Source organism: Salvelinus namaycush, chromosome 38 (genome assembly GCF_016432855.1).
Source record: "Salvelinus namaycush isolate Seneca chromosome 38, SaNama_1.0, whole genome shotgun sequence".
Taxonomy (NCBI): domain Eukaryota; kingdom Metazoa; phylum Chordata; class Actinopteri; order Salmoniformes; family Salmonidae; genus Salvelinus; species Salvelinus namaycush.
The window spans coordinates 19,121,187-19,142,247 of NC_052344.1; the positions used below are offsets into that span (position 1 = coordinate 19,121,187).

The window sequence follows — 21,061 nt, forward strand, 5'->3', positions numbered from 1 at the left end:
ACAGCGACAAGAGGGTGACATACACGCTGTAGTTAGCAATGGACTACCGGCTGCTCCACAGGACACAGCAGCCCCCTCCCTCTCTCTCTCTCTCTCTCTCTCTCTCTCTCTCTATCTATCTCACTCTTCCACTCTCTCTCTTTCTCCATCCCCTGTCCAGTATCCAGACTATGACGTAACAGTTGGCTACAATGTGGCCATGCATGTTTTATGGAGGGAAAAATAAATATATTCCATTTGTAAGAGGCTGCTATAGAATTGCAGCATGCAAAGTGATTGAATACTTCATCATTGTGCCAGCTTGGTAAAATAGCTCTGCCTTCTATTATGCCTATTGTCTTGCACTGGGTAGACCTAACTAGTTGTAAGTCAGTGAAAAACCTCTGAGTGACATAATAATTAACAGTACAGAGGAGGCAGAGAGGGTAGTGCTGTCACAGGCAGTTGGCCAAAGTTGTCTAACACACTTCCAGATGGCAGACAGTCATTCACTGTTCTGTAGAAGGAAAGAATGCAGACTGAGTCAGAACAAGAATGGAAACTGTGCTATTTTTATGGAATTACTCATTACTTATTACTTATGGAACCCTCTAGCATCATCTACTGGCAAGGCCCGTACATGGTCTGCAGCGCCATGGTCTGCACCATTGACTACATAGTCAGTCTGCAGCGTGCTAATTTATTCCTGAGGATTATTACGAAAATCCTTTAAATAAATGTTGGTGGGAGGGGCTACAGGAGGCTGGGTTCATTGTAATGGATGTAATGGAATAAATGGGACAGAGTCAAACATGTGGTTTCCATATGTTTGATGTGTTTGATACCGTTCCTTTCATTCCATTCCATCCATTACAATTAGCCCATCCTCCTATAGCTCCTCTCACCAGCCTCCACTGATGTTGACTTTATCCACAATTGATTTCCTTCTAATTTTTATGGTATTAGCTACAATCATGTATCAAATCATTTAAAATATTAACATTTGAGAAACATTTTCAGTGAGAAGTCCATGCTTGACAGCTTTATTTAATTTAATACAAGCATTCAGAAAGTATTCATACCCCTTGACTCATTCCACATTATGTTGTGTTATAGCCTGAATTCAAAATGGATTAAATATATGGTTTTCTCTCATCTACGCACAATACCCCATAAAGACAAAGTGAAAACATGTTTTTAGAAATGTTTGCAAATGTATTGAAAATGAAATACAGAAATATCTAATTTACATAAGTATTCATAACCCTGAGTCAATACATGTTAAAAATAGCACAGAGTTTCCATTCTGGTTCTGACTCAGTCTGGATTCTTTCTTTCTACAGCACAGTGAATGACTGTCTGCCATCTGGAAGTGTCTGCCTTTGGCAATGATTACAGCTTTGAGTCTTTCTGGGTAAGTCTCTAAGAGCTTTGCACACCTGGATTGTCAATATTTGCGAAATATTATTTTTAACATTCTTTATGCTCTGTCAAGTTGGTTGTTGATCATTGCTAGACAGCCATTTTCAAGTCTTGCCATAGATGTTTCAAGCTGATTTAAGTCAGAACTGTAACTAGGCCATTCAGGAACATTACATGTCATCTTGGTAAGCAACTCCAGTGTATATTTGGCCTTGTGTTTTTTTTTAACCTGTGCTTAACTCTATTTTGTTTATTTTTTATCCTAAAAAGCTCCCTAGTCCTTGCCGATGACAGGCAAGTATGTATGTATAGTCCTCAGAAATGTGTTGTGTTGGATTTGCCCCAAACATAACACTTTGTATTCAGGACATAATGTTAATTTCTTTGCCACATTCTTTGCAGTTTTACTTTAGTGCCTTATTGCAAACAGGATGCATGTTTTTATAATATTTGTATTAGTATTGTGGAGTAACTACAATGTCGATCCATCCTCAGTTTTCTCCTATCACAGCCAGTAAACTCTGTAACAGTTTTAAAGTCACCATTTGCCTCGTGGTGAAATCCCTGAGCGGTTTCCTTCCTAGCCGGCAACTGAGTTAGGAAGGATGCCTCTGTCTTTGTAGACTGGGTGTAATGATACACCATCCAAAGTTTAATTAATAACTTCACCTTGCTCAAAGAGATATTCAACGTCTGCTTTTTTATATTTACCCATCTACCAATAGGTTCCCTTTTGTGCGAGGCATTGGAAAACCTCCCTGGTCTTTGTGGAATCTGTGTTTGAAATTCACTGCTCGACTGAGTGACCTTACATATAATTGTATGTGTGTGATATAGAGATTAGGTAGTCATTAAAAAACAATGTTAAACACTGTTATTGCACACAGAGTGAGTCCATGCAACTTGTTAAGCAAATGTTTACTCCTGAACTTATTTAGGCTTACCATAACAAAGGGGTTGAATACTTACTTTAAAGTACTACTTAAGTATTTTTTGGGGGTATCTGTACTTTACTTTACTACATTTACATTTAAGTCATTTAGCAGACGCTCTTATCCAGTGGAGCGACTTACAAATTGGTGCATTCACCTTATGATATCCAGTGGAACAGCCACTTTACAATAGTGCATCTAAATCTTTTAAGGGGGGGGGGGGGGGGGGGGGGGGGGGGGGTTAGAAGGATTACTTTATCCTATCCTAGGTATTCCTTAAAGAGGTGGGGTTTCAGGTGTCTCCGGAAGGTGGTGATTGACTCCGCTGACCTGGCGTCGTGAGGGAGTTTGTTCCACCATTGGGGTGCCAGAGCAGCGAACAGTTTTGACTGGGCTGAGCGGGAACTGTACTTCCTCAGAGGTAGGGAGGTGAGCAGGCCAGAGGTGGATGAACGCAGTGCCCTTGTTTGGGTGTAGGGCCTGATCAGAGCCTGAAGGTACGGAGGTGCCGTTCCCCTCACAGCTCCATAGGCAAGCACCATGGTCTTGTAGCGGATGCGAGCTTCAACTGGAAGCCAGTGGAGAGAGCGGAGGAGCGGGGTGACGTGAGAGAACTTGGGAAGGTTGAACACCAGACGGGCTGAGGCGTTCTGGATGAGTTGTAGGGGTTTAATGGCACAGGCAGGGAGCCCAGCCAACAGCGAGTTGCAGTAATCCAGACGGGAGATGACAAGTGCCTGGATTAGGACCTGCGCCGCTTCCTGTGTGAGGCAGGGTCGTACTCTGCGAATGTTGTAGAGCATGAACCTACAGGAACGGGCCACCGCCTTGATGTTAGTTGAGAACGACAGGGTGTTGTCCAGGATCACGCCAAGGTTCTTAGCGCTCTGGGAGGAGGACACAATGGAGTTGTCAACCGTGATGGCGAGATCATGGAACGGGCAGTCCTTCCCCGGGAGGAAGAGCAGCTCCGTCTTGCCGAGGTTCAGCTTGAGGTGGTGATCCGTCATCCACACTGATATGTCTGCCAGACATGCAGAGATGCGATTCGCCACCTGGTTATCAGAAGGGGGAACTATTTATATTTTTGACTACTTTTACTTATACTTCACTACATTCCTGAAGAAAATAATGTAATTTTTACTCTTTACATTTTCCCTAAGACCCAAAAGTACTCATTACGTTTTGAGTGCTTAGCAGGACAGGGAAATTGTCAATTCAGGCACTTATCAAGAGAACATCCTTGGTCATCCCTACTGCCTCTGATCTGGCGGACTCACTAAACAAACACAAATGCTTAATTTGTAAATGATGTTTGAGTGTTGGAGTGTAAAAGAAAATGGTGGCGTCTAATATAAGGAATTTGAAATTAGTTATACTTTTACTTTTGATACTTAAGTACATTTTAGCAATTACATTTAGTTTTGATACTTTAAAACCAGATACTACTCAGGTATTATTTTACTGGGTGACTTTCACTTTTACTTGAGTCATTTAGGTATCTTTACTTTTACTCAAGTATGACAATTGGATACTTTTTCCACCACTGTTTATTAGATATTTTACAAATGTATCCACTGCACTCACTCGTTTTTGTTAATATATAGCCCTAACCTAACGTAGCAGGCATGATATACAGTACCGGTAGTGTCTGCTCATCACACATCTTACTGGTGGGTGAGACCGGAAGTAAACATCATGTGACGTTGAAAATCAGCTGATCCAGCGTAGACGTCTTTAGTCACGACTACAACGATTAATCCATACATTCCTGGCTGTATTTCACTGGTATTTAATGAATTGATTGATACATCGCACTAAAGGATTTACAATATTGAAAACCATGTTGCATTTATTGTATTTAAATCACGCTGTTTATATTTTATTCAAGGAAACAAGATACTAGACTGCTGCAACCATGGCGCTCAGCGATGCCGACGTTCAGAAGCAGGTACATTGCAATTACAGCCTTTTAACCTTCATCCGTCTATCCAACTTCTGCACTATTAAGGCCTTTTTCCTTTCCAATTATAAATGTTTGCAACTGTATATTTGTAAGGAGCATAATTGTGATTGTATCATGCCAAGGTTGTCCTTGAAAAGAAATCAGAAATACTTATACTAAAATACAATCACAATGTCTAGTATAATTAGGACGTTTAATTGTTAATACATTTAATTTAGACATATAATTGCACAATACATTTACTCAGTGCTGTATTTGTGAGGTAGAGATGCAATATATGGTCACATGATGGTAAAACCCATGGTCAGCGGAGGAACTTGAGTGATCCTATGTCTGGGTGTCTTGTCTCACCAACCCTTCTCATGCACTGTATATAAAGTAGAATATATTAGGAGGCTTCATAATTACATTTCCCTCTGTAGTTTATGGTTTAGAAACATGTTTTTTAGATGAAAATGATGATGAAACAGAAATGTAAGCTATACACATTCCACACTACATGGTGGAACCAAAAGATAAGTTAATTAATGTACAGAGCAATGAAGCTTTCTAAGTCTGCATCTTGACTCTCTTCAGTATGAAACATGACTTGGAAAGCATGCCTAATGTGGTGAGTCTTATACTGTCAAATCATCTCTAATTCACACTGTTCTATCCCCCTGTATAGATCAAACACATGATGGCCTTCATTGAGCAGGAGGCCAATGAGAAGGCAGAAGAAATTGATGCCAAGGTACAGTGCTTATTCACAAGAGACTGGCATAGTTCAGCACATACACATTGTGTGTTTTCAGCAAACACAAACTCAAAAGATTTGCATAGGCACGTTCAACTGAAATAAGAAAGCATGATCACTCCCCTAAGACATGAGAATTTACTGAATTAAAGCAATCATTTTAGTACCTTTTAACAGTTCTACTGGTTCAATGCTTCTTAGAATGTATCCTCATAAAGACAGGGCCTCCTAGGCATACTCAGGCATACTCTGAGTGACAAGTGTCTCCCCCTGCAGGCAGAAGAGGAGTTCAACATCGAGAAGGGCCGTCTGGTGCAGACCCAGAGGTTGAAGATCATGGAGTATTATGAGAAGAAAGAGAAGCAGATCGAGCAGCAGAAGAAAATGTTAGTCACTCTTTCTCTTTACAGCCCAGGCAGTGTTGCTGCTGGTCTCTCAGCTCCCTCAGAGACTTCCTCAATCTCTTCTTTCTCTAAAGAGGAATTTCTCTGACAGACAACTTCCTTTTAAGTCTTTTATATTCTAAATTTTAAGTCACATTCAACAGCTCATGCATTGTAACAAGCACAGTATATGTTACAGTAGCTATAACTTACACCTGCTTGGACTTGTGATGTGGTCCTGTGCCACAGGTTTACTTACCTCTTTTCCTCTGTAGTCAAATGTCTAACCTGATGAACCAGGCTCGTCTGAAGGTATTAAAGGCTCGCGACGACATGATTTCAGTAAGTTTAATTTGTCTTGGCTGGAATATTGTTTTGTTCAAACACAGCCAGAGGCATGATGTTCTGCTACAGCACCGCATTCTATGTAAATAATAGGCTAACCCTCTCAATGTGTGTACTCAGGAAATGTTGAGCGAGGCGCGTCAACGGCTGGCCAACGTAGCCAAGGACCCAGCCAGGTACCCAGCACTGATGGACGGGCTGGTTCTGCAGGCGAGGCCTTTTTTGAAATAATGCAATACTTGTCACTGACACAGTTTTAGTGTTTTTATTAGGATTCCCATTAGCTATTGCTAAAGCAGCAACTACTCTTCCTAGGGTCCACACAGAACATAAAACATGACATAATACAGAACATAAATTGACAGGAACAGCTCAAGGAGAACGACATGCATGTAAAATAAGACCAATAGAACACAACGCTGAGAGAAACAGAAAGAACTATTACTCTAGGGCTACATTCATATGTTACATTTACATTCAGTAGCGTCTATCAGTTACACTCATGCAAACATGTCAGTAAGCATTTACATAGGCCTGCACGTTGTTTAGGTCAAAGGCATTGTGCGGTGAGTTTTTCACTTTATTTGAAGCAAATGTTTTGAATGTGTCTGTCGCTCTGTTGTTTAATATTAGGGTTTCTATCAGCTTCTTGAGACCAAAGTGACCATCCGCTGCCGTAAACAGGACCTGCAGGTGCTTCAGGTTAGAATGATCCTTTTCACTTGGTAACAGTTCAATGTTGTTCCAAGTGTATTTCCTTGTATACCGGGTTGATGCATGATTCATATGTTGTATTCCTATTCAGGCGGCTATCCAGAAGACCATTCCCAGCTATAAAGCAGCAGTGAAGAACAATATTGAGGTTCGCATCGACCAGGACAACTTCCTGTCCCCAGACATGTAAGAGGACAGTCCCTTGTCTCAATGTGAACCCATTCATTTCAAATAGGTTTTACTTTGAATTAGTATTGATTGATTAACACGTCATTGACATTTTTTTTCTTCTTCTGTGGTCTTTCTAAGGTGTCAGTCAAGGGTTCATGAGTTAATTCAAAGATGTTTGTGTGTCTCCTTCAGTTCTGGAGGTATTGAACTCTACAACGCTGATGGGAAGATCAAGGTGTCCAACACCCTAGAGAGCAGACTGGACCTCATGGCTCAGCAGGTAAGGGCACAGGGACAGTCTCACAGGAACTATAGTGGTACTATGAACAGCTAGCACATCTAGTTAATTGACAGTTTTCCTATATAAACAACCAACAGTGTGAATATCCTTGCATAAAGCTATCGGCTTACCAAGATTCTTTAGATGTATACGCTGTGTGAAGTTTTGCACATGATTGTACTGCAAATTCTCAGATATAGTTTGGCCCTGTTTTTCATGAGGTTCAGCTTGGCACTAATCCAGTGTCTGTCTTTCTGCTCAGATGATGCCTGAGATTCGAGTGGCTCTCTTTGGTCAGAACCAGAACCGCAAGTTTTTGGACTGAGTGTCTCCATCCATCGTCTTGAAGAGGAGTTATTTATTTTTGTTGTGTGAAAGTTACCATTCCTGTGTCTGTGAGAAGAATTCCAAAAACGCAGTTAAAAATGGAAAAGACACCGTTTTGTTGTTTTGTCATGTATTATTGTATTTCTGTGCATCTTGGGACAGTATAAAAGTTTAACTTCATTGCAGATGTGAGTAGGAGGAGCAACTTTTGCACAGTGGTAATGGATCTGCTGCTCCCCCTGGGATCTTGGTTTACACACCGCAGTCATCTTTATTATGATTGGCTGGACAGTAATCATTTCAGTCTGATTGGATCAGGCTGCATGAGAGAAATAGAGTACCACACTATGAGTCATAATTCCTATAAAACCTAGTGGTCAAACAAGGAAATGGTTCCAATCGTTTTTTCACCATAAAGTTTTCCAATAGGGGATTTTAGAAACATTCAAAGTAAGGGCTGTGTTTCATGTAGGCTTACCTTGGCGTGACGTTTTGAGTACTGTGTAAATCTCTCTAGGACAAGGTGACTTTTATCAATGTATTAACCTAAAAAAAAGTAAATTCTAATGTGGCTATAATAAAGACCTACAAATGCCATGATGATCGGGACGAGACTGCCGAATCGAGGCAAAGGTAAGAATCTCGGATTTGAGAGTAAATAGAGCTGAATATATTGATAAATCACCTTGTCCCAGAAATGTACATGGTTAACAAAACGTCAACCCATGGTAAGCCTACACGAAATACAGCCCTTATTGTGGGTAATAAGGGGAAAACATGGTGGGGAAATTATTGGAACCATTTCATTGTTTGACCGCTAGGTTTTATGGGTATTATGACAGCTCCACTGTGGGGCTCTATTGTAGCCAATGCATCTTGTATCGGTTCCTTATTTCATCTAATAACATCTTCCTCTCATGAAAAAATATACTAAAACATTGCGTAGAGCATTGACTCACCCATAGCTATTTGCTCCCATGCATCACAATTTAAATGAAGTGATGCTGGAAAAACATTGAAGACCAACTATGTCCTTGTTGAATCCAATTAAGTTATTGATATGTCTTTGCTGTTGTATCATGAAACAAGGAAGGGTCAAAATTTAAAAGAGGTTATTGTGAAAATGTTATAAAGATTAAATCGATAGTATGAGTTGCCGGCTCTTTTTTGACTTACACAGATTTCTCTATCGTGCTGTAATACCACACATTTTTTGGTGACAAAGGAGTTGCACTATAGTCTCTTGTTATTTATTAAATTTAATCATCCATGGCCCCTCCAGAGAATCTCATGACATGCTACATTTGTGGTCCGCATTCTGCTGACTAGCAACAACCATTAAAGAAGTGGGTATACCACAATGGTATTGTGAGCCCGTCAACTCAGACTAAATAGCATAGTACTGGGGTAGTTTATTGAGAGAGGTTTACACACTTGAGAAGGAAAAAGTGAATAAGGGAAGTGTACAATACTTTGCTTTGTTGCTTTTCATTTGTAAGTATGCTTTATTTTATTAATGTAAATGTTGGTTGCATTCAATTGTTTTGATTCAAATTGTATGATTATCTAACATTCCTGTTCAGGGCTGTGTTTCATTGTTCTTAGAAATCAAATTTTTCTTTGTCACATACACGTGTTTAGCAGATGTTATTGCGAGTGTAGCGAAATGCTTATGTTTCTAGCTCCAACAGTGCAGTAACATCTAACAATACACACAATCTAAATTAAAGGAATGGAATTAAGAATATATAAATATTTTGACGAGCAATGTTGGAGCAGCATAGATTAAGATAGTGGAATAGGATAGAATACAGTGTATACAGTTGAAGTCGGAAGTTTACATACGCCTTAGCCAAATACATTTAAACTCAGTTTTTCACAATTCCTGACATTTAATCTTAGTAAACATTCCCTGTCTTAGGTCAGTTAGGATCACCACTTTATTTTAAGAATGTGAAATTTCAATAATGGAGAGAATGATTTATTTCAGCTTTTATTTCTTTCATCACATTCCCAGTGGGTCAGAAGTTTACATACACTCAATTAGTATTTGGTAGCATTGCCTTTAAATTGTTTAACTTGGGTCAAACGTTTCGGGTAGCCTTCAACAAGCTTACCAAAATAAGTTGGGTGGATTTTGGCCCATTGCTCCTGACAGAGCTGGTGTAACTGAGTCAGGTTTGTAGACCTCCTTGCTCGCACACGCTTTTTCAGTTCTGCCCACAAATGTTCTATGGGATTGAGGTCAGGGCTTTGGAATGGCCACTCCAATACCTTGACTTTGTTGTCCTTAAGCCATTTTGCCACAACTTTGGAAGTATGCTTGGGGTCATTGTCCATTTGGAAGACCTATTTGTGACCAAGCTTTAACTTCCTGAATGATGTCTTGAGATGTTGCTTCAATATATCCACATAATTTTCAATCCTCATGATGCCATCTATTTTGTGAAGTTACCAGACCCTCCTGCAGCAAAGCACCCCCACAACATGATGCTGCCACCCCCGTGCATCACAGTTGGGATGGTGTTCTTTGGCTTTTAAGCCCCCCCCCCTGTTTTCCTCCAAACATAAGGCTGGTCATTATGGCCAAACAGTTCCATTTTTGTTTCATCTTTGTCCCCATGTGCAGTTGCAAACCGTAGTCTGGCTTTTTTATGGCAGTTTTGGAGCAGTGACTTTTTCCTTGCTGAGCGGCCTTTCAGGTTATGTCGATATAGGACAAATTTTACTGTGGATATAGATAGTTTTGTGCCTGTTTCCTCCAGCATCTTCACAAGGTCCTTTGCTGTTGTTCTGGGATTTATTTGCACTTTTCGCACCAAAGTACATTCATCTCTAGGAGACAGAATTTTGCAATTCTAAAAAAATGTTTCTGAGGTCTTGACTGATTTCTTTTGATTTTCCCATGATATCAGGCAAAGAGGCACTGAGTTTGAAGGTAGGCCTTGAAATACATCCACAGGTACACCTCCAATTGACTCAAATGATGTCAATTAGCCTATCAGAAGCTTCTAAAGCCATGACATAATTTTCTGGAATTTTCCAAGCTGTTTAAAGGCACAGTCAATTTAGTGTATGTAAACTTCTGATCCACTGGAATTGTGATACAGTAAATTATAAGTGAAATAATCTGTCTGTTAACAATTGTTGGAAAAATTACTTGTGTCATGCACAAAGTAGATGTACTAACCGACTTGCCAAAACTATAGTTTGTTAACAAGAAATTTGTGTAGTGGTTGAAAAATGAGTTTTAATGATTCCAAACTAAGTGTATGTAAACTTCCGGCTTCAACTGTATATATGAGATAAGAAATGCAGAATATGTTTTTTTTTTAATTAAGTGACTGTCGTATTCCTTGTCGGAATGCTGGTGAGTTACCGCCGCTCTGATTTCCAAAAGTTCTTCCCGGCTTTATGTAATAACACAAAAATTCCTGTGCTAATAATGTAAGAAATAATAAGTTTAAAAAACGAGATAATGCAAAGTTTCCTAAGAGCATGAAGCACGGCAGCCCTATCTGTTGGTGCTATTTTCTCTTGTAGCATCAGCGTATAGGTTTACAGTAGTACCTTGTGTTCTAAATTACAATCTCTGAAAAAGTCTTTATTCATTGTTGAATTAAATCTAGTATTTAGTTGAATGAGTGGCCTCCTCAAGAAGTATTTCCACAGCCGCTTCTTCCAACCTCCAATGACACTGCAGGACAAGGTGGTTTTGCCCTCTAGAGGGAGCTATACCATCACCCTCCAGTTGGCAGCTGTGATGTGCTGTGTGACAGTATGCGGCGGGACCCCTGACCCCAGTCAGAGGGAGACGATGTTGCACCAAGAGGACCCCAGGCAGACAGGAGGCCGTGTGCAGTTGACAGGGGCAGAGCAGCAGCTCGACACACATTTTCACAAGCTAAAAGAACAAGAGATGGCCGTAGCCCAGTTCCCTCCTGCCATTCACTTCTTCAAGGCACGGCGCCACATCCATAGGAGTCCCATCTTTAGCCTGCTGCAAATGATGCCCAAAGGTAACACAGTAATACATTCCCACCTCCCTACAAATGTTTACCATCGATTTAACTACGGTTAGTACATTCTCTATGCTGGGTCACAGGGGCAGCCCTCCACATCCACAGCTTATCCCTGGTGAGTGTTGATTGGCTGGTGAAGAACATCACATACAGGCCCCATTGTTACATCTGCTTCACATGGGGCAGGTCTGTACGGTTTGTCTTCTCTACCTGGGACTGCCTCTACCTGGACCAGCCACCACCGGCCTGAGGAGAGACACATGGAACGAGGGGTTAATACGGTAATCGGGGGGAGCTGTAACCTGTAACACACCTCGTTCAGTCTCCTCAGGACTTTGAACGGCACCACAAACCGCGGACCCAGCTTCCGGCAGGGCAGGCGGAGGGGCAGGTTTCGGGTCGAGAGCCAGACCCGGTCCCCCGGCCTCACTGCGGTGACGGTCTGCGCTGGCTTTCTGGAGCAGCACGGCGCGCTGAAGGTGAACATGGGCGGCGTCCCATGTCTCCTCCTCTCGCCGGAACCAGTCGTCCACCGCAGGAGCTTCGGTCTGACTCTGATGCCAAGGAGCCAGAACCGGCTGGTACCCCAGTACACACTGGAAGGGGGAAAGGTTAGTGGAGGAGTGGCGAAGCGAGTTCTGGGCCATCTCTGCCCAGGGCACGAACCTCGCCCACTCCCCTGGCCGGTCCTGGCAATAAGACCGCAGAAACCTAGCCACATCCTGGTTAACTCTTACCACCTGCCCGTTACTCTCGGGGTGAAAACCTGAGGTAAGGCTCATCGAGACCCACAGACGTTCCATGAACGCCCTCCAGACCCTCGAAGTGAACTGGGGACCCCGATCAGATACTATATCCTCAGGCACCCCGTAGTGCCGGAAGACGTGAGTAAACAAGGCCTCTGCAGTCTGTAGGGCCGTAGGGAGACTGGGCAGAGGAAGGAGACGGCAGGACTTAGAGAAACGATCCATAACAACCAGGATCGTGGTGTTTCCCTGAGATGGGGTGAGATCGGTCAGGAAATCAATCGACAGGTGCGACCATGGCCTTTGTGGAACAGGTAAGGGGTGTAACTTACCTCTGGGCAGGTGCCTAGGAGCCTTACACTGCATGCACACCGAGCAAGAGGAAACATAAACCCTCACGTCCTTAGCCAAAGTGGGCCACCAGTACTTCCCACTCAGACAGCGCACCGTCCGACCGATGCCTGGATGACCAGAGGAAGGTGACGTGTGGGCCCAATAGATCAGCCGGTCACGGACAGCAGACGGAACGTAAAGACGCCCAGCGGGACACTGGAGGGGAGCGGGCTCTGCACGTAACGCCTGCTCAATGTCCGCGTCCAGCTCCCACACTACCGGTGCCACGAGGCAGGAGGCCGGGAGTATGGGGGTGGGATCCATGGGCCGCTCCTCTGTGTCATACAGCCGGGACAGTGCGTCTGCCTTCATGTTCTGGGAACCTGGTCTGTACGAAAGGGTGAAAACAAAATGGGTGAAAAACATGGCCCACCTTGCCTGGCGAGGGTTCAGTCTCCTCGCTGCCCGGATGTACTCCAGATTGCGGTGGTCAGTCCAGATGAGAAAAGGGTGTTTAGCCCCCTCAAGCCAATGTCTCCATGCCTTCAGAGCCTTGACGACAGCCCACAGCTCCCGGTCCCCCACGTCATAGTTTCGCTCCGCCGGGCTGAGCTTCCTTGAGAAGAAGGCACAGGGGCGGAGCTTCGGTGGCGTACCCGAGCGCTGACAGAGCATGGCTCCTATCCCAGCCTCGGACGTGTCCACCTCCACTATGAACGCCAAAGAGGGATCCGGATGGGCCAGCACGGGAGCCGAGGTAAACAGAGCCCTCAGGTGACCAAAAGCCCTGTACACCTCAGCCGACCACTGCAAACGTACCGGTCCCTCCTTCAGCAGTGAGGTAATGGGAGCCGTTACCTGACCAAATCCCCGGATAAAACTCCAGTAGTAATTGGCAAACCCTAGAAACCGCTGCACCTCCTTTACCGTGGTGGGAGTTCGGCCAATTACGCACGGCTGAAATGCGGTCACTCTCCATCTCCACCCCCGAGGTGGAAATGCGGTACCCTAGGAAGGAGACGGACTGTTGGAAGAACAGGCATTTCTCAGCCTTAACGTACAGGTCATGCTCCAGCAGTCGACCAAGCACCCTGCGCACCAGGGACACATGCTCGGCGCGTGTAGCGGAGTATATCAGAATGTCATCAATATACACCACTACACCCTGCCCGTGCAGGTCCCTGAAAATCTCGTCTACAAAGGCTTGGAAAACTGATGGAGCATTCATCAACCCGTACGGCATGATGAGGTACTCATAATGCCCTGAGTTCATACTGAACGCCGTTTTCCACTCGTCTCCCTCCAGGGTACGCACCAAGTTGTAAGCGCTCCTGAAATCTAGTTTGGTGAAGAAGCGCGCCCTGTGCATTGACTCAATCGCAGTGGCGATAAGAGGTAGCGGGTAACTGCACCTCACAGTGATCTGATTTAGGCCTCGGTAGTCAATACACGGGCGCAGACCTCCCTCCTTCACAAAAAAGAAACTCGAGGAGGCGGATGAAGTGGAGGACCGAATGTACCCCTGATGCAGGGATTCAGAGACACATTCCTGGGAAGAGCGGCGTCTACCAGGAAATTTATCGCACAATCCCCCCGTTGATGGGGTGGTAATTGAGTCGCCTTCTTTTTACAGAAGACCGGTACGTTTGCAGCACAGTGGAGACCCGGTCTGGACTTTCCACTGTTGTAGCACCAACGAAACCCCTAAACACCTCCCTGAGCACTCTCGCGACCACCCCGTGAGAGCCCTCTGTTGCCATGAAATGGTGGGGTCATGACGAGCTAACCAGGGAAGGCCTAGTACTACGGGAAATGCAGGAGAGTCAATAAGGAAGAGACTGATTCTCTCCTCGTGACCCTTCTGTGTCACCATGCCCAGGGGAATGGTAGCCTCCCTAATCAACCCGGACCCTAATGGCCGACTGTCCAGAGCGTGAACTGGGAAAGGCCTAACCACTGGAACAATAGGAATCCCTAACCTATGGGCGAATGCTCTGTCGATAAAATTCCCAGCTGCGCCTGAATCGACGAGCGCCTTATGCTGGGAATGCGGGGAAAACTCAGGAAAGTAAACATGCACAAACAGGTGTACAACAGAGGGCTCTGGATGAGAGTGGGGCAGGCTCACCTGGGGCGACGCCAGAGTGCCCTGCCTGCTGCCTCGACCCCTAGAGGAACCAACCCGGCACCGACCAGCAGTGTGACCTCTGCGGCCACAGATGGTACATGTGAAAGCCCCTCCTCCGGCCTCCCTGAGCGCAGCACCTCCCAGCTCCATAGGCACCGGAGCGGTGGTGCTGGGAGGGGGAATCGACTGAGCCCTCTCTAGACGTCCGCGGGTGACCAGCAGGATATCCAACCGAATGGAAAGGTCCACCAGCTGGTCGAAGGTGAGGATGGTATCCCTGCAGGCCAACTCCCGACGGACATCCTCGCACAGGCTGCAGCGGTAGTGGTCGATAAGGGCCCTGTCGTACCATCCCGCTACTGCGGCCAGGGTCCGAAATTCCAGGGCAAACTCCTGGGCGCTCCTCGTCCCCTGCCTCAGGTGGAAGAGACGTTCACCTGCCGCTCTACCCTCGGGCGGGTGGTCGAAGACTGCCCGCCCGAGGTGAACTCCTCGAAGTCATCCAACGCCGCATCTCCTTCTCCCCACACGGCGTTAGCCCACTCCAGAGCTCTCTCCCGAGAGGCACGAGACGAGAGCGGACACCCTCTCCCTTCCCTCTCCCTTCCCAGGGTTTCCAGCTGTAGCAGGAAACCCTGGCACCGTGCCGCCGTCCCATCATGCTCTCTGGGAAGGGCGAGACGCATCCCACTGGGACCGGGTACAGGAGGGACGAGTAGTGGTAACCCCTGTCGTGCTGGTGGAGGCGCTGGAGGGACTCTCTGTCTCTCCCAGCAGTCCATGGTCTGAACGACGCGGTCCATCGCGATGGCGAGATGTTGTAGCATCGCTGCGTGTTCTCTGATGCACTCCTCGACTCCTATAACCGGGGTACCTGCTCCTGCTGACTCCATGGTGGGGTGTGGAATTCTGTTAGGTATGCGTAACTGGCTGTAAGGGAGTCAGGCGCAGGAGAGGAGAAGTTGGGTAGCCAAAGGAGCCTTTTATTTCGGTGAACAAAACACACGGCACTAAGAACACTAAACACAATATGGGTTGAATTAAGCCAGCGCAAACCAGTCTAGCGTGCACATACACGAAACAACAAACAATTCCACACACAAATATGGGGGGGAACATAGGGTTATATACATGTCTAATACTGAGGGAGTTGAAGCCAGGTGTGTAGGAAAACAAGACAAGACAAATGGAAAAATGAAAGGTGGATCAGCGATGGCTATAAAGCCGGTGACGTCGACCGCCGAACGCCGCCCGAACAAGGAGAGGAACCAACTTTGGCGGAAGTCGTGACAATGGGTATGCGTTGGCACACCACCCACTGGCAAAGGAGCTCTCCATGAAAGACAACGTGGCTGTGGAAGTATGCCCCATCTCAAACCAGGTAAATGCCATATTGTCTGTCAGTACTCATCATAATATTAACTAATTCCCATTGGTTAAATAAAAAAGCTGCACTGTAGGGTATTTCAGTTTGATGACAGTAAAGTTAATCTCAACTGTAACTCTAGATTTCTCTGTGTCAGTTGTCATTAGTCCATTGAGTTAAATCAGTGTTGACGTCCCTGAATCCTTGTGTGTCAATGACCAGGTGCTGAAGCTGGTGTCCAACCTAAGGAACCACCCTGCAGCTGTGCTGATGTCTGAGGGCTACCCCATGGCGGTCAGCTCTGATGACTCGTCCCTGTTTGGGCCCACTGAGCGTTCCTATGAGGTGTTTGTGAGCATCGGTGGCTTGAGGGCTAACCTGGGCACTCTCAAGGAGCTGGCCATCAACTCCATAAGGTGGTCAAGAGTTGTTTAGAGAATTTCAATGTAATAGTATTTCATGTATCTATGGTATTACCTCTGTTTGCTCTGGATAATAAGTGTTTCATCTCTCATGGCTGTTAACATAGCTAGCTAGCGTATGGGTGATTGGGTTCGGAGACTACCAAGTGCTTAATTTATAGTCGTGAAAAGTATGTTTGACAAAGTTGTAGTTATATGTCCAAGTAACCACAACTCTACCATAGATATAGCTCACTGCTATCACAGTTGAAGGAGAGAGGGCTGGCCATGTGGCAGAGGATGTGGGATAAATTCATCTCTGAGAACTCAGACAGTAATCCCTGAGCAGTCAAGGACGGGACTTCTTCAAAACCACAATGATGTCAACTCAGCTCTATATGATGTCAAGGCAGAAAAATATTCTCTGACCCTCTTTGGTGAAAATCTACAGTGAATCAATAACAAACCACAAATGAGCGTAAATACAGGAATCATATTTATTCTTTCTTTGCTCAATAGCATTTCACATTCTGTGAAGAATGTAAATCTGTCCCCATGAAGCTATGTACAACCAACAGCTCACTAAGATCACACGGTCATCTCACTGCTGACCACCGATTGGCTTTTCAAAGCATGATGATGACTCCTATAGTCCCGCTGTATTGTCTCTGGTACAGTAGGCCTAACTATCTCAGTGTCATACTGTCATACTATCCAGGTCTGTGCCCAAACAGTTTGACCTTCTACTTTTAAAAATCCACCTTTGCAGAAATAAGTATCTCACTGTTGCCGCTTGTTATAGACCCTTGTTATCAGCCCCCGACTGTGCCCTGGACACCATTGGTGAATTGATTGCCCCCCCCATCTATCTTCAGAGTTCGTACTGTTAGGTGACCTAAACCGGGATATGCTTAACACCCCGGCCGTCCTACAATCTAAGCTAGATGCCCTCAATCTCACACAGATTTCAAGGAACCTACAAGGTACAACCCTACATCCGTAAACATGGGCACCCTCATAGATATCATCCTGACCAACTTGCCCTCTAAACTCTACTAAATATATTCATATGTCACCAAATAATTTATTAAAATACAATGTTTTGCAATGAAGGTCTAAAGTAACTTCAAAAGCACTTTCTGGGGTAGCTCCATGGTGTAGCCGGAGGACATCTAGCTTCCGTCCTCCTCTGGCTACAATGACATCAATACAAAACCTAGGAGGCTCGTAGGCCTCACCCCCTTCCATAGACATACATGGTAATTGTGACCACTTCCGGAGGACTTCCTACAACCAATCAAAGCTTTAGCAATATGAACTGACATGTTGTCCATCCAATCATAGAATTAGGATCAGAGAATGAACCTAGTGTGTGGACTTGTGCCACAGAGCATTATGGGGGTTATATGTGTTGAGAGGCTTGGTGTCATTGTTGGATAGAGACTAAGAGTGAAGAGTAATAGTTGAGCATTTCATTTATATTATTCAATTCAAATTCGTTTTTTCGAATTACAGGAGACGGAAGAGGTATATTATAATTTGATTTCCTGGTTTTAGAACTTTAAGTTGCATAACTTAATTAAGTAAATAAAACAAGTGTCCATTTTTTGTATTATTTGTAAACTCAGGTTCTCTTTATCTAATATTAAGTTTTGATTGAAGATCTGATAATATTTAGTATCAAAAATATGCAAAATAGAGAATATCTGAAAGGGGGCCAATACTTTTTAAAGGCACTTTTAGATTTAGGAGATTGATACCCACCCAGCTTCTCGATGTGAGCCTCCATCTTCTCCAGCCTCTTGAGCATGTCCTGGCCCCTGACCGAGTCATCCTGATGGGCCCTCTGCAGTCTTTCCCCGTGAGAATGAACCTCCCGCTTAATGGATGTGATTTAGAGTATTCCAACGGCCATGGCCAGCAAAGAAGCCAGCCCTCGAACCCAGCTTAGCCTCATCGTCCCTCTGCGTGTGAGCGCTCAGCCTGGGGATACAGACAGGATTTCCTTCCTCTCTCACTGAGATCCAGGCTCGCCTGAAAGGAGGGAGGGGCGATGTAATAGAAAGTTCCAAGTGAAGAAAGAGAAGAGCAGTCGCAGATAGTCAATCAAAAATCAATTTGTTTTACTTAAGTTTGCAACAGAGAGAAACCTCCAGCAGAGAACATGTCTAACTGGCCTTCTCTGGAAACACCCTTGTATCCTAATCATGATACAACATCTGTAAATACCAGCCCAAGAGGCTTGTAGGAAGTCAAAAGGCAGTGACCTTGTCAGCTGCTACAGAATCACAGTGTTTCACACAATACAATAATAATCAGTGTATCTTCTGTCCTTGTACCTCCAGTCTTCCGTCAACCATATCAGCAGTTATGAGTTTAATCCATAACATACAGCCTCTAGTCTAGTGACCATCAACCCAAGTGTTACAAACAGAACACTGGAAATCACATGTATTACACAAACTCTAAATTAAATATGTGACCTACCGGCTCGATTCGGTCTTATGTAGCAAAATGTGAAATTGTGTTTCTTACATTGGATAAACGTAGACTTAGAGCTAGAAAATGGTATATCACACACACCAGTTGAGAAACACTGGAAAAGTAATTCTGCTTTGAAAGTTGATAAACTTGTAACCCCAGTTTGAGAAAATGGTCGTGGAATGTTTTGTTACACCTACTGTAGAGCTTTTCTGTCTACACACATTCAACGTCTTTCACACCCTCTTAAGTTTCAGCCCCACCCATCTCTTTAAGGATTCACATATGAGGCCATGCGCTAAACAGTGAATACAGTCGTGTACTAAACAAACAGAGATTTCAAGACTAAAGGCTGGTTTATACTAAGTCTATCAACATGTCTGTATACAGTTGTCATTCATTATTACAGGAAACTCACAACAAGATCATTATTTAAGTTAATGACGAGCTAATTATAGAAAATAGCTTATGGTTGTGAGTGTGTAGAAACAAAAGCAGGGCATTCTACTAGAGCAGTGGTTCCCAAACTTTTTATAGTCCCGTACCCCTTCAAACATTCAACCTGCAGTTGCGTACTGCCTCTGGCCCCAGGGTCAGCGCACTCTAAAATGTAGTTTTTTGCCATCATTGTAAGCCTGCCCAACACACACTACACAATACATTTATTAAACATAAGAATGAGTGTGAGTTTGTGTCACAACCCTGCTCGTGGGAAATGACAAAGAGCTCTTATGGGACTAGGGCAAAAATAATAATATAAAGACAATCAATAATTTTGCGCTTTATTTAACCATATTACATTTAAAACCTTATTTGTTCATCGAAAACTGTGAATAACTCACCACAGGTTAATGAGAAGGGTGTGCTTGAAATGATGCACAAAACTCTGAAATGTTGGGTTGTATTGGAGAGTCTATCTTAAATCATTTTCCACACACAGTCTGTGCCCGTATTTAGTTTTTCATGCTAGTGAGGGCAGAGGACCCACTCTCACATAAGCTATGTGGTTGCAAAGAGCATTTAGTGTCTTAACAGCGCAATTTGCTAAGGCAGGATACTCTGAGCGCAGCCAAATCCAGAAATCTGGCAGTGGCTTCTGATTAAATTCTATTTTCACAGAACCGCTTGTTTCAATTTTGATGAGGCTCTCTTGTTCAGATATCGGTAAGTGGACTGGAGGCAGGGCATGAAAGGGATAACGAGATTTTCAAAAATTCTGACAATGAGTCTGAAAGTCAGGAATCAGGTTCTGACAGTGAGGAGCTGCCCCTCAGCCATTGAGAACCATGAATCTGAGGACCCCTTGACCACTGACAAAGTCCCAGTTCCCTTTGAAGATGCTGGTGGTGATGGAGGCAGACCGACAATGGATGAAGTACAGGAGTTCTGTGGTAGCTGGAAGCTGCCAGCCATTTCACCCCTCCTGGCCCTGCTGTTTGCTTTGAGTCCCAGTCTGGAGTGCAATGCCCCTTGCCATTTCCATCTGAGGCAGAGTGCTTCAAGTTCTTTCTGACAGAGGAGCTGGTGGGAGACATAGCAGAGACCCATTGCTATGCCTTGGAGCTACAGAAGAAGAGAGAGCCAGGAGTGGGGGGGGGGGGACAACCACAATTAGTGAAATATATACCTTCCTGGTGATAGTCCTTCTCATGGGGATAGTAAAGAAGAACTCCCTAAGAGAATACTGGAGCACAGATCCTATGTTTGCAACTCTTCTTCGCCACCCTATTTCCACAAGACTGCATGTCATCAACAATGCTACTGCCATCCTAAATGACACGTTATACAAAATAAGAAATGTCAACAGCTGGCAGTAAAGTGGCATGACAAACGAGACATCCATGTCCTCTCCACTGTCCATACAGCAACCATGTCGGCCACAGGGAAGGTGGACCACCTGACGGGAGAGAGAAAAATCAAACGAGACTGCGTGCTTGACTATAACCTCAAAATGGGGGCAGTGGATAAGGCAGACATGATAAACAGCTTTATGGAATGCACTCAGAAAACAACCAAGTAGTATAAGAAGATATTTTTACATTTTTCCAGGGTAGCTTCAAAATACAACAAGCCAATACTTCTGATGCAATTAGCAACTTTTTACTGAGCTAATAGAATGTAACTAGCTACATAAGTATGACTGAATATAACACCATAAAGGTTATGAAATTAGTAACGTTACCTCGCGTGTCCGCGGTTATAAGGAATATTTCATGCTCTATACACAGTGAGCTACAGTAGAAACGGTATAACACGACATACAGAAACTATTATAATGTAATTAAGGCACTTACTTTGATAGAAACGCACACATCTCCAAAGTTATTAT

General features: G+C 44.3%; 2 protein-coding genes across 2 annotated transcripts; both read left to right on the plus strand.

Annotated features, from left to right (window-relative positions):
* The first annotated feature begins 4,038 nt into the window (after positions 1-4,038).
* On the plus strand, positions 4,039-7,368 carry LOC120031941 (V-type proton ATPase subunit E 1-like). Its single transcript, XM_038977802.1, has 10 exons — positions 4,039-4,121; positions 4,225-4,284; positions 4,967-5,032; positions 5,312-5,421; positions 5,694-5,760; positions 5,884-5,973; positions 6,397-6,465; positions 6,569-6,663; positions 6,841-6,928; positions 7,191-7,368. The coding sequence occupies exons 2-10, from the start codon at positions 4,252-4,254 to the stop codon at positions 7,251-7,253; spliced, it is 681 nt and encodes a 226-aa protein (XP_038833730.1). The 5' UTR covers positions 4,039-4,121; positions 4,225-4,251; the 3' UTR covers positions 7,254-7,368.
* A 3,527-nt stretch (positions 7,369-10,895) lies between these two features.
* On the plus strand, positions 10,896-16,596 carry LOC120032077 (adenosine deaminase 2-A-like). Its single transcript, XM_038978022.1, has 6 exons — positions 10,896-11,274; positions 11,361-11,467; positions 14,797-15,017; positions 15,769-15,865; positions 16,073-16,266; positions 16,497-16,596. Exons 1-6 carry the CDS (start codon positions 10,896-10,898, stop codon positions 16,594-16,596), a joined length of 1,098 nt encoding a protein of 365 aa, XP_038833950.1.
* The last annotated feature ends 4,465 nt before the right edge of the window (positions 16,597-21,061 follow it).

Excerpts from the sequence above, each read along its gene's own strand:
- LOC120031941 (XM_038977802.1), top strand. The coding sequence starts at position 4,252 with ATGGCGCTCAGCGATGCCGACGTTCAGAAGCAG. Across the intron at positions 4,285-4,966 it reads ATGCCGACGTTCAGAAGCAG|ATCAAACACATGATGGCCTT; the intron begins GTACATTGCAAT and ends CCCCCTGTATAG. Across the intron at positions 6,466-6,568 it reads AGGACCTGCAGGTGCTTCAG|GCGGCTATCCAGAAGACCAT; the intron begins GTTAGAATGATC and ends ATTCCTATTCAG.
- LOC120032077 (XM_038978022.1), top strand. The coding sequence starts at position 10,896 with ATGAGTGGCCTCCTCAAGAAGTATTTCCACAGCCGCTTCTTCCAACCT. Across the intron at positions 15,018-15,768 it reads TCTCCTTCTCCCCACACGGC|TCGTGACAATGGGTATGCGT; the intron begins GTTAGCCCACTC and ends CTTTGGCGGAAG. Across the intron at positions 16,267-16,496 it reads CTGGCCATCAACTCCATAAG|ATATAGCTCACTGCTATCAC; the intron begins GTGGTCAAGAGT and ends ACTCTACCATAG.